The sequence below is a fragment of the Amblyomma americanum genome, chromosome 9 (assembly GCF_052857255.1).
Source record: "Amblyomma americanum isolate KBUSLIRL-KWMA chromosome 9, ASM5285725v1, whole genome shotgun sequence".
Classification (NCBI taxonomy): Eukaryota; Metazoa; Arthropoda; class Arachnida; order Ixodida; family Ixodidae; genus Amblyomma; species Amblyomma americanum.
This window is the reverse complement of record NC_135505.1, coordinates 139358244-139371190: the sequence shown is the minus strand read 5'-3', so window position 1 is coordinate 139371190 and position 12947 is coordinate 139358244. Positions and strand designations below refer to the sequence as shown.

General features: G+C 44.2%; 1 protein-coding gene across 1 annotated transcript; it reads right to left on the bottom strand.

Moving 5' to 3' along the window:
* Positions 1 to 6863: 6863 nt before the first annotated feature.
* LOC144104605 (uncharacterized) lies at positions 6864 to 8457 on the bottom strand. The gene is made up of 2 exons (XM_077637712.1): positions 8417 to 8457; positions 6864 to 7669 (listed from the first exon to the last, which is right to left on the bottom strand). Exons 1-2 carry the CDS (start codon positions 8420 to 8422, stop codon positions 6983 to 6985), a joined length of 693 nt encoding a protein of 230 aa, XP_077493838.1. The 5' UTR covers positions 8423 to 8457; the 3' UTR covers positions 6864 to 6982.
* Positions 8458 to 12947: the final 4490 nt, after the last annotated feature.

Genomic DNA, 12947 nt, shown 5'->3' with positions numbered 1-12947 from the left:
GGCAGTGTCTGACCGTCTCCCGATAGTGCCTCGCTTTTTATACACACCGATCGTTGCACCTTTAACTAGCAAGAAAACAACGCGAATAGGCTGTCATACCGGAAGTGACGCATTTGTACTTCACAAAGTCATACGAGTCAGTCGCAGACGTGACTTACCAGTCGCGTGACACCAAGAAGACTCGAAAAGCAAGAATTTAGAGCTTATTTCATGCCGCATACTTCGCGTACATCACGCTCGGTGTGGAGTTCCCCGTAGTTTGCGTCACTTCCGCCAACCAACGACTCCGGCTGCCCGGTTCTCCCCGTCTTTGCAGCGCCGATTAGGCGAGTGCTCTCGTGTATCAATATACGTGAACTTTCGAAGGCTTAGCCCACTCTTAACTGTTCAGAAAATTTTCGATCGCCGATGGGCACAGGAGTCTGCTCGAATTCACCCTCCAATAGTACATGTCAGCATTAACTTCACATTTTTCTCTGGTTCCTGATGAGATAAATTAACAGAAATTCTGTAGTTATCTCGTCACTCTGTAATTATTCTGTGCAATTCTGTAGCAATTGCCTGCTCTGAAGCGCATCTCATTCACCGTGCATATATACTCAATTCTGGACAAGAGCGTTTTTGAACGGGAAAGAGTTCTTTAACGTGATTTTTTTCAAACATTGTAACATTTCACTATAACAAACAATATAACCGCAGATCTGCAGGCTTGCATCTTTTTGCTATTCTCGTTTTTGCTATCGTCAAAAGCGTTCCACATCGGTTTTTTATGGCAGTTTTATTTGCTCAATGCGAGCGATGCAAAACTCTAAAAGAAAGATTTTGCTACACACCAGAAGAATGTATCATTACCTTTAATATTTCTATACCAGCAGATTATCTCAATATTCAAAATTTTTGCCCAGAAATGTTTGGCATGTGTTCACTGTGGCCCAAGCCCATTTTAAACGTACCTTAAGCCCAGCGGGGAAACGCTGGCGATTCTGGTTGCATGGTTTATCACCGCCTACAAGAGCGGGGCGAAGTACCCAAAACCGGCTTTGTTTTTGAAAAAAAAACGAATTATCACAGGCAAAATTCTTGTCCCTCGTATTGTGCGGCTTAATTACGAAATACTAATACTCTCACTCTCACTATACTGTTCTACAGCCGGTGTGAACGCGGTTTAGCATAGTGTTTTACAGCTGTCGATATAAATCTTTTGTACGTCTGCCCTCCTCAGCATGGGACGAGACGTGTCCCGCACCTGGTACTGTTCTTACGAGGTCGATTTTCACGCATTACACATGGGAGTCCCTCCAAAATGGAGGAAAACAAAAGGTTAAGCATTCAAAAAATAATTATTTCATAATTACGTGTGACAAACATTTTCTTTCTTTTCTTTTCAAGTTTTCCTTTTGGCTTATGATATACGAGAGTAATTTTCCACTTTAGTTGAAAAATACCCGAAGATTTCGTGCTTTTGTGCAAACTGGTTGTTACCTTTCGTATTCGAGGGAGTTGCGGCTAAGATAGAATCACAATAGAGAGCGTAGCGATCGCGCAATTTGAGGTTGCATACGGCTTTGTGCGTATAGTTCTATTGGACAGTCGAAAATCAAAATTCGTTTCTTGAAAATTTACAGTGTTGGAGGCACTGATGTTTCCCGCATGGCGAGGGGAATGTCCGCATCTCAACTGAGAACTGAATTTTTGCCCAGTGAGGTTTCTGCGGTGCTCAAGGCCCGCCGCCATTCCTTGCAACAGTTGAAGTATTATCCCTTAACTGTAATTTTGTACGAGCCCGTTACAACGACTCATAGAACCAACTGTAAACAGATCACATGCTCAGACTTTCCTGCCTCCGCATCGACCTGAATGCATCCACGTAGTACACTAATACTCATCCGTGTGAATAATGTGCGAGACTTATATTTGCTCGCTTCCGAAACCAAGGCTACAGTCAGAGGTAAATCCTGAATAAAGCTTTCAAGGTCAACAAGAAAACGACCCGTATAACAAAGAGGCCCCTCCACACTGAGGTCTTTTGGACGACTCCAGTCAGCGCCGCACAGAGCTCTGAGAAATCTGAGAGTGCTCTGTCATTTCCCCGACACCGGAGAGGTGACAGCAAAAGTTCTACCGTATACTCCACTCCCTCCTTCGCAATACAGCGGACTTGAGGTCCTATATATGCATCCCATTCGCATAGATGGCAGCAGTGGTTAGATGTCATGTGTATCCTGTGGTTATATATTCCGTTAAGGTCACAGAACCCCAGCTTCCGGAAATTGTTACCAGCTTAGTAGTTAACATAATTCACCTGTTCTCTGATGTCCGTTAACAGTGGTATACTGTGCCGAAGAAGCCATCGTTTGCCTTTGTAGAACACACACACACACACACACACACACACACACACACACACACACACACACACACACACACACACACACACACACACACACACACACACACACACACACACACACACACACACACACACACACACACACACACACACACACACACACACACACACACACACACACACACACACACACACACACACACACACACACACACACACACACACACACACACACACACACACACACACACACACACACACACACACACACACACACACACACACACACACACACACACACACACACACACACACACACACACACACACACACACACACACACACACACACACACACACACACACACACACACACACACACACACACACACACACACACACACACACACACACACACACACACACACACACACACACACACACACACACACACACACACACACACACACACACACACACACACACACACACACACACACACACACACACACACACACACACACACACACACACACACACACACACACACACACACACACACACACACACACACACACACACACACACACACACACACACACACACACACACACACACACACACACACACACACACACACACACACACACACACACACACACACACACACACACACACACACACACACACACACACACACACACACACACACACACACACACACATATATATATATATATATATATATATATATATATATATATATATATATATATATATATATATATATATATATGTGTGTGTGTGTATGTGTGCACGTATATATATATATATATATATATATATATATATATATATATATATATATATATATATATATATATATATATATATATATATACATATATGAACACTGGTGAACACTCTGAAGGTTCGCTTACACCCAATAAACATAAATACCCACGAGAGCAGCAGATTGGACAGCCGTCGCCGTAGCTCAGTTGGTAGAGCACCGGACGCTATATTCGGAGGTCGTGGGTTCGCATCCCCCCGGCGGCATGGCTGTTTTTTCTGCTGCTTTATAAGTAATTTTCTTTAAGCGATTTATTAATCTAAGTATTATTATCCCACTGACCAGCACAACACATTAAAAAAAATTAAACATCCCCCTATGCACCTTGGTTTCGGTGACTGTTGGCTCCCTCATATATATATATATATATATATATATATATATATATATATATATATATATATATATATATATATATATATATATATATATGGGAAAAGAAGGAGGTAGTGAAAGAATCAAGAGAGAAAGAGGCTCCATAGTGGAGGGCTCCAGAATAATTTCGTGAGTACTGAAGAGCGAGCTTGTTGGTAACACATCACAGAACAGCGCTGCAAAAACAAGGACAAAGAAGGGGTACGAGTACGAGCACGAGCACGAGTACGAGTACGAATGCTTGTGTCGTCGTACTCCTCCTTTGTCCGTGTTTTTGCGGCGCTCTTCTGTAAAGATAATTTCGACCTCCTGGGGATTTTCAGTGTGCGCTGTTATAACTAGCACTGGAGAGTTGGCGGATACCGCATTACTGGCCTGCACATATGCAACCGAAAGTTGCTTTCAGTAAGCTGAAATGTTGGTCATAGTGCGAAATGGTTTGTAATTAATGCTAGTCGATGGGAAAAGTTTCTCTTCAAGAGAAATTGTCGCTGGGGCATGGAACGTCGATGCATGCAATGTCGCAACAAGCTCATTGCTATGCGGAAGGGCACTCCAGGTTTTGTGAGAGGTGAGCGCTCCGCTGCCTTGCTCGTGGTGATTTTTGCGGCGACATATCCGCTTAACGGACGACAAAAAGAAAATTGACGCTAGATTTGCGTAGGCAGGCAAGATGCGAATTTGGTGTGCTGTCACTTCCGTTTTCACTTCGGTTCCGGTTTTAGGATCGATTGTTCACGGATCAAAGTTGTTCTAATAGCGTTAATGGTTGAATGAACGTATGTGCGAAATTGGTTTGCTCAACTTTGCATTCATAGATCACTGGGAGTCCTCATGCCACTCCTGGAGAACTGGTGCAGTGGTCAAGCGATGCGCCACTGCCCTGCGATGGTATATATGCTGCCGCAAACAAACAATAAAACAAACAAAAACAAAGCCGGCGTGTAAATGCGGGGAATGCCCACTATAAGTGATGTCGCACTACACTAAAACTGGATAATGCCAGCACATGTGTGCCTGCAATGATAGTTCACATGGAACAAATGCATTCCAGGTTCTGCGAATCGGGCATTGGCTATAAATGGAAGTTGCGATGGTTTGGAGTGTTTAATGAAAATTACAGGGACAACCAATTCCATTATGCTTTCGTAATGCGATACCGCAAGCAGATATTGATGCCTTTACAGGAAGTCACACAACTTCCGGCCCTGTGGCGTCACTTCCCTCCAGTAAATAAGAATGTTGTTCTCTGGTGACGTCACTTCCTTGTAGCCAATGGGAATGTCCTTGTCTAGCGACATCACTTCCGCTCAGCCAATGGGAATGGTCTGGGGGCATCACTTTTCTTCAGCAAATGGCGGAATTTTGTGACCGACGACGCATTTTAGTCCGAAGGGACTTTTACGTTAACAACGGCGGTAACAAAAGGCTTAGTTTTAAGAGTTTATTTGCCAATTGTTGTGAGAGAATTAATAGCAAATAGGAAGATCAGCTAATAAAGATGTTGGCGCACCTGTAACCCTTCGAACTTTTTCGAAGGCCAAACATACTACTTTGGTTGAATAAAATTTCATCATCATCATCATCATAATCATCATCATCAGCCTTACTACACCCACTGCAGGGCAAAGGCCTCTCCCATGTCTCTCCAATTAACCCTATCCTTTGCCAGCTGCATCCACCCTTTGCCTGCAAACTTCTTAATCTCCTCCGCCCACCTAACCTTCTGCCGCCCCCTGCTACGCTTACTTTCTCTTGGAATCCACTTCGTTACCCTTAAGGACCAGCGGTTATCTTGCCTTCGCATTACATGCCCTGCCCAAGCCCATTTCTTTCTCTTTTTCTCTTGATTTCGACTAGGATGTCATTAACCCGTGTTTGTACCCTCACCCACTCTGCCCGCTTCCGATCTCTTAACGTTACACCTATCATTTTTCTTTCCATGGCTCGCTGCGTTGTCCTTAACTTAAGCTGAACTCTTTTCGTTAGCCTCCACGTTTCTGCCCCGTAGGTGAGTACCGGTAAGATTATGCTGTTGTACACTTTCCTCTTGAGGGAAATTGGTAAACTGCCACTCATGATCTGCGAGAATTTGCCATATGCGCTCCACCCCATTCTTATCCTTCTAGTTATCTCCCTCTCATGATCCGGATCAACTGTCACTACCTGCCCTAAGTAGACGTATTCCGTCACAATTTCAAGGCTCTCGCTGCAAATTGTGAACTGTTGTTCCCTTGCTAGGCTGTTAAACATTACCTTGGTTTTCTGCATGTTAATTTTTAGACCCATCGATCTGCTCTGCCTGTCTAAATCATTGATCATGATTTGCATTTCACCTCCTGAGTGACTCAGCAAGGCAATGTCATCAGCAAATCGCAGATTATTTAGGTATCCTCTATTTATTCTAATTCCCAACTGTTCCCAATTCAGGCCTCGAAATACCTCCTGTAAACATGCGCTGAACAGCATTGGCGAGATCGTGTCTCCTTGCCTGACGCCCTTCCTTATTGGAATTTTATTGCTGTCTTCATGGAGGACTATAGTAGCTGTGCAGTTGCTATAATAAAATTTACGCGATCATAAACACGCTGTGACAGAGGACGCTGGAGGTGGAAAGTACCGATGCGATATTATCAAAGTTTTCAGGCGCAAAAGAGCAGCTATAGAGGCTGCAGGTCGAAGAACACTCTGAAGACACTACGGGCCATGGAAGAAAACCATGACAGGCACATTCTCTTATGCTAATTCTGAGCGTTCAAATATTTTTTTTCTCGTGTATGTTGCTATGCTCCTTACATGAAATCATGGGACACATGAGTTGAGTAGACTAAAGGGAATATGGGGGCTCATTGCTTTCACAAATATAAGAACGTATCTGCTGCATCAGAAATGGAGCAAAGGGTTGAGATGTCTCTCCCTGCGTGGCGGTATGTTCTCAGTGCATTTCTTTTTTTGCTCTAAACATTTTGTGCGTGGAGGTATATGTTATTTGGTTCGGGATGTTCTTTCGACCCTACTGACTTCGTTACGGGAGCTTTATTGCGGTTTTAAGGGCAATTCACGCCGGTAAATGATTACAAAGAGCGGTGTAGTCAAATGACGCATGTTTTTGTGAACCTTCTTATGCCTTTACAAAGTTATTGCCAAAAAAAAGACTCATTCACAGAACGATCGTATGGCTACGAACAAAAAATGCCAGCGTTACATTTTAAAGTCTTTGAGCTCCGAGGCTCCTCGCAATGTCCTAAACATTTAAGAGCAGACACATACAAAATGTATTCGAGAGAGACTTTTTATTCGGTTTTCGCAAGTACAGATGATTCTGCGTTTGCGTAACTTTCCGCACTCGCCATTAACGTGGGCGTAACATCTCCCGTACCGACAAATAAATTTGCACACCAAGCTCTATCCGAGGTGACCGACTCCACCATAGCCAACTCCACTGGCACCTCCAAAGGATGACTGGCCGAAGCCACCCTGGTATCCACCAGCACCGCTTCCAAACCCAGCAGAGCCCTGCTTCTGTCCGGTGCCGAAGACCTTGCTGTCTGTAGCCGAGAAGCCAGAGGTGTGGCTGTAGCCTTGGTTGTTGTTGTAGGCGTTCACGTTTCTGTTGGAGGCACCACCGGCGAAGCCTGCAGCTCCCTGGTTGTGGCCAACAGCTCCACCCTGGTATCCACCCTGGTGACCCCCGGCCGAAGATCCGTAGCCGGACTGGTAGCCGCCGCCATATCCGAGACCACCACCGTATCCAAGACCACCACCGTATCCGAGGCCGCCCCCATAGCCGAGGCCTCCGTATCCGAGACCGCCGGTTCCAATGAGTCCAGTGCCAACGACTCCAGGACCGGCGAGACCAGCTCCACCGTAGCCGGCACCGCCAACCACTCCGAGTCCACCGCCGAGCCCAGCGCCTCCGAGACCAGCGCCAACAAGACCGGGTCCTACGCCTGCGCCATAGCCGCCGACTCCGAGACCACCGCCGAGGAGACCGCCGCGCCCCTCAACCTTGTCCTTCTTCTCCTCCTTGGCCGAGTCTTTGGCGAAGACGCCGCAGGCCACGAGGGCGCAGACGGCGGCAGCGGTGAAAAACTGCATTTGGACAAAGAAAAAAAAAACATTCTTACATTTCACCCATCCCCTTATGCGAAACATCAGCACGTCGTTTCTTGTCCCCCACAAGGTTGACGTACCAGCAGAAGTTTCTGGACAAGAAAGATGATGCTGAGGTGAACTAAAATTGGTCACGCTGTCGCTCGACCGCGTCAAAAGTTGACCGCTTATCTTTCGAGTCAGATCGATAAGAACAGAGATTGATTACGTTTTCATCCACAATTGGGTACCAAATGTCGGAAACAAGGCGACGTATGTCCCTACAGTGGCTCCGTCCTTAAACCCATGTGACGTTGCTTATGCCGGTGTGATTTATTTTACGACATACACCTCTATTAATAGACTAAAGTAGACGTGGAAAGGCTGATATTAATCTTCCAATTATTTGTGATTGCTGTAATTCCCGTGGGCGATGTGGGTGTTGTCATAAATAAATAAATAAATAAATCAAATGGAATAACCCATAAGGTATAGCCGCACAGCCCTGAGGTCGTAATCTATTACAGTAAGCACTGAGGCGTGACGCGACTAAAACAAAACTTTTTTATCGTAATGTACATTGATTAATGTAGATTTGTTGTTTAGTCAAAATAAATGGTTCTTCTTTTTAAATCTTATTGCACCAGGAAATCTAGAATGTGCTCTTTCATAATTCGAAGTGGTAGAGGGCATGACATACACACACAAAAAAAATAGAATTAGTGGTGCGCGTGCTCCAACACTCACCTTCATTGTGGTGCGTCCGTTGGCTTGGCGGAAAACACCGATCTCTCGCAGTGATGTAGCCCCATACTGCAGCGGCTCGGTTTATATCCCAACTCGAAGCTAGAGTTGCGTACCTACCTTGCAAGAAAGCAACGCGAAAATCCTTGTACACAGGAATTAGTGACGTACATAAATACAGTTGAGCGAGTCGAGCGTGAACGATATTTGTTCGTCGTGCGATCGCAAAAAGAGTATAAAAAGAAAATATAGAGTTTCATTTCTTTTTTATTTCTCACGCCAAACTGGTCGCCCGAGACAGAGTTCCCCGAAATTGGCGTAACTTCCGGCGACAGACGCTGTGTGGCTCTACGGTTCTCCCCGGCTTTTCCTCTGAGTTCAAGGCGCCGTCGAGGCGAATGCTCGAACAAATCGGATGTTCGGGAATGTTGGAAGGTTTCACGATTTCTTGACGGCTCTGAAGTTTTTCAATACCGGTGGGTACGATGCTTTCGCTGGAATCGGCACACCGAAAGCCTTCTGTCAGGAAGCATTTCTTGAAAGTGACATCTGCTGGACACCGACAGGAGATTCCCACTCCAAGTCCTTCCCGCCAATCCAGTAAATGCGACCGCAGATGAGTCTCTTGGTAGAAGCCGATTATATTAACGTTCCAGATAGGGGGAGTTTTTGTTGCCCAACTCCTACGACGCCTTTTAGCTCACAGATAGGCCGCTCTAAGGTGCACACTGCGCTGAACGGGAAACGAACCAACAAGTTCACAAGACAGTTCGCAAGAGTGGGAACTTTTAACTGTTCTAAATTGGCTGGTTTGAAACAACTATCCATTTTAACTCGATGCGGAGGGTAACATTTATGTCCAATTTCTCGGGAGATCTCTTCATTAAGAGAATGCTGCGGAAAAAGTATTTACAGTGAAACACGAACTTTGATAATCATATTCTACTCATTATGCACGTATCTCTTACCATGCTGAACGTAAAAACGCAAAAAACAAGGACGTAGAATAAGACACACAACACGAGCGCTCGCTTAAACTCGGCCTTTATTGTATCTATTACACCCGTCTAATTATATGCAGAACCACACTCGTATGTACTATCAAGCGAACACTATATTCAACTTTTTGTAGCACCATGGCTCAAAAAACGGCCCGTTGCTTTTTTAAATATATCATTTTTAGAGACGAAGTTGGTTGAAAGCTGAGTAAGTGTTTAATTTTTTTAAATGAGAGCTGCTTTGTTATTGTGATAAAAAATATATCGCCTCTCAGCAGGCGTGAACTGCAGAAATATTTTAGTGTTGTTCGGGACGCGTGAAGCTAGAAATAAGGTCCTCCGGTGATAGCTTTTTTCTGGCAGACCTTGTTGTCCATTTTCTTCAAGTTACTTATCGTCAAAGCTAAGAAACAAAATTGAATACTTGCTTGTGGAGTGACCGGTATCGATATCGTTTATTTTAAAGAGGGTAGTTGATACACTTAAAGCTACCTGACAATCCAAGATTTATATCTTCCACTGTGTGAAATGTAATCAAAAATTATCGCTGACAAGCAGCATTTTCGTCATTTTGTTTTATAATACGAAGTCGTCGTCGAGGTGAAATTGCGATTGCGAAGAATTTTTGAATATATTTCCTCTCTGCGAGTCAAAGATATTTTGTAAATATTAGCCAACATCTAGTAATGAGATCATAAAACGTTATTGGTGTGGTTTTGGAGCAATAAATTCTGACCACATTTGCCCGTAGTAAGATAAATCAACAGCTTTTTGTTTTCACTTATTTGTTTCACACTTAATGCCGAGTTTATAGGCGAGCTCTTGGGCATGAATAAGAGCACAAATTATATAAGAATCAAACTTTGGAATTCAACTGAGCGCACTGCGAGGTAGATGGTTGAAACGATCCGCCAGATAAAGCTTCATCACATATCAAACATTTTCCTGATTATTGCACTATATACCGTACAATCGGTAGTAGCGGTGGCAACTTTGGACTTTGTAGTGACATTAATGAAATACATAGATTATGATATAAATGGTTAACGACCCCGAACTAATCATAGTGCAGGTATGTCGGGTTCACTCGTAAGCACAGCCCATCTCAATTCACCTTCCTATGCATAACGCCAGTGCGAATCTAGTAACGAGGTATAAATACTTACGTGTTCGTCTCACACATAGCGTTGTCGACGCGCCTTAATGCGTCGACCATGAGAGGCAAAGTGTCAAAATAACACCCAGGTTAGCAGCCACTTTGGCCAAAGCATGAAAAATGTTAGAATACTTAGTGTGCAACTTAGGAAATAGCACAAACGATACCCGTAAACTAGCTTATTTAACATTGGTTGATCTCCAAGCAAAATACGCTTCATCTATAAGGTTATTATATAAAAATACTTGCTCTGCATGCTAGAAGTCATTGAAAATACGGCTGTTCGGTATATGAATGGAATCCGCAGCAGAAATTCTACCACAACACAAATAAAACAATATATTTATATGTAATCGTTGGATACGCGCACCACTGCCGCACTTACGCCCTTTTAGCGTTCTTTCATATACAGTATGTCCGCAACACAATTTCAGATTCCTTGCCATCCGAATGACTTTTGTGCGTATGCCACCGTAGCATATCCAAAAGACTCCATAATACTTTCAGTTCCAGGATCATATTCAGCAAAATGAATGCCTTCAATTCATGTGCGCTATATCGTGCCGTCAAACAGTTGAACTAACTGCCTGCACAAGTCACTAACACATCTAACCACCAATCATTTCAGAAGAATGCCCTGAAACATTTCAAAGATCATTGAATTTACCTGTCTACTGCTCTTTTTTTCTGTCCTCAATTTTTTGTTTGACGCCGTCTATTTCGCTATTGCATGGCAACCAGTATTTGTTAGCATCGTATAACGTTGTATAAAATGTAAAAGTTATATTTTCCATGCATTCACATATCTGCGACTAATTTCTGATTCAGCAATTTCGTGTGTATTATTTCCCTATAACTGCTTTTATTCAATGTGTGTAAAATATAAAAAAATTAATCTGACATGGTATATAGTGCACTACATCTGCCGTGTATAATGTCTTGGAACGTTTATCTTTTGCGCAGCCCCGCTTAACTGTACTTTAAGAGGTATATAAAAAATAACTAGCATTATACATTTGTTAACGTCTTATCTTTGAAATCAATCTCTAAAATTATAGTGCAAGTCTTTGCTCTTCGTCCGGGCTCATATATTATATACTTCGGAATACCGTGAAAGATGATATTACCGCCGAACCTTTTGTTTGATTAATACGGTGCAAGAAGGCATTGGATTAGGTTTTGAGGCATGTGGCGCAATGAAGGAATAGGAGGGCAGCTATTTTTCTCTCTTGTATATGTACTGCAGTCAACAATGAAAAATCTCTGCATGATGTATTTAGTGCGCCAGCGCTATATGCATCGCTAGGGGAAAAATAAACGTTCTTTCTGTGGGTGAAGCCCCCCCCCCCCCCCCCCTTCAAGCTGCCACCTGCCATGGTTGACAGCTGGAGTGCGCTAGCACTAGGTGGGTCACTAGCGAAAAGCCGTTGTGTGTCCTGGTAAAGGAGGCAAACCGGTTTCGCGCCAGCTGCAGCCTCATGGAAGGGACGAAACCCATGCGCGTCAGCTGCAGTCAAGTGAAACTAAGGGTTGAGCGCCTGCTGCAGATTAGTGGGAAAGTGGCAAACCGCTTTCTCTGCAGCTGCAGCCAAGTGAAAATGCTGAAACCAGGTGGCGCCAGCTGCCGCCAATATTGTCTGTAAAACCGTCATAAATAACATATGCCAATGGTCCATACAGTTGGGTTAGCGCATTTACGTCGCATTAAGTTTAACGATGCGAATCGGGGGCTATTTTGAGAGCACAACTCTAAGACGCCCGCTTCTGCATTCCGCGTCGTAGTCATAATCGTTGGTGTCGTCGGTCTCGGCGTAGTCGACGTAACACGCCACCTGACAAACGTTGGCAGTTGGAAAACCTGCCACCTGCCAACGGTGGCAGGTGAAGTGTGAAGAGCCGTGCTCAACTTTCGCATTACAACTATCGTAATCGTCTGTCAATTTTTTTGTTTTCCCTCAACGTGGGACGTTCTCTTTCACACATTTTTTTTTCGATATTGAACTCACTAGCGGCAATACCCTTGATGTGTCTTGTGTATCATTCCTTCGTGTCGGCAGGCAAGGGAGAGGGCGCACCGACGCTGGCTGGCGCCTACCCAGCAGACAGTTGCAGTCAGTAAGAGGAAAAAGTTGTAGTAGTACGCTGGAGCTTGCAATTAAAATTCAGCGCGTAAGTTGTCCTTCAGGAGAAAACGTCTTTAGAGTGCATAAAAGCGGGGTTGTAATGCTTTACGGAACTGGTTGCGATGCGGAAGAGAGCTCCTCTTTTTGCCAGAGGGACGCTTGCCGGTGCGTTTAGCAATGTGACTCGGACAATGACACAGCCACTGAACGAATCGTAAGAAACTACGTAGCCCTGCTTCATATATTGCCTGGACGCA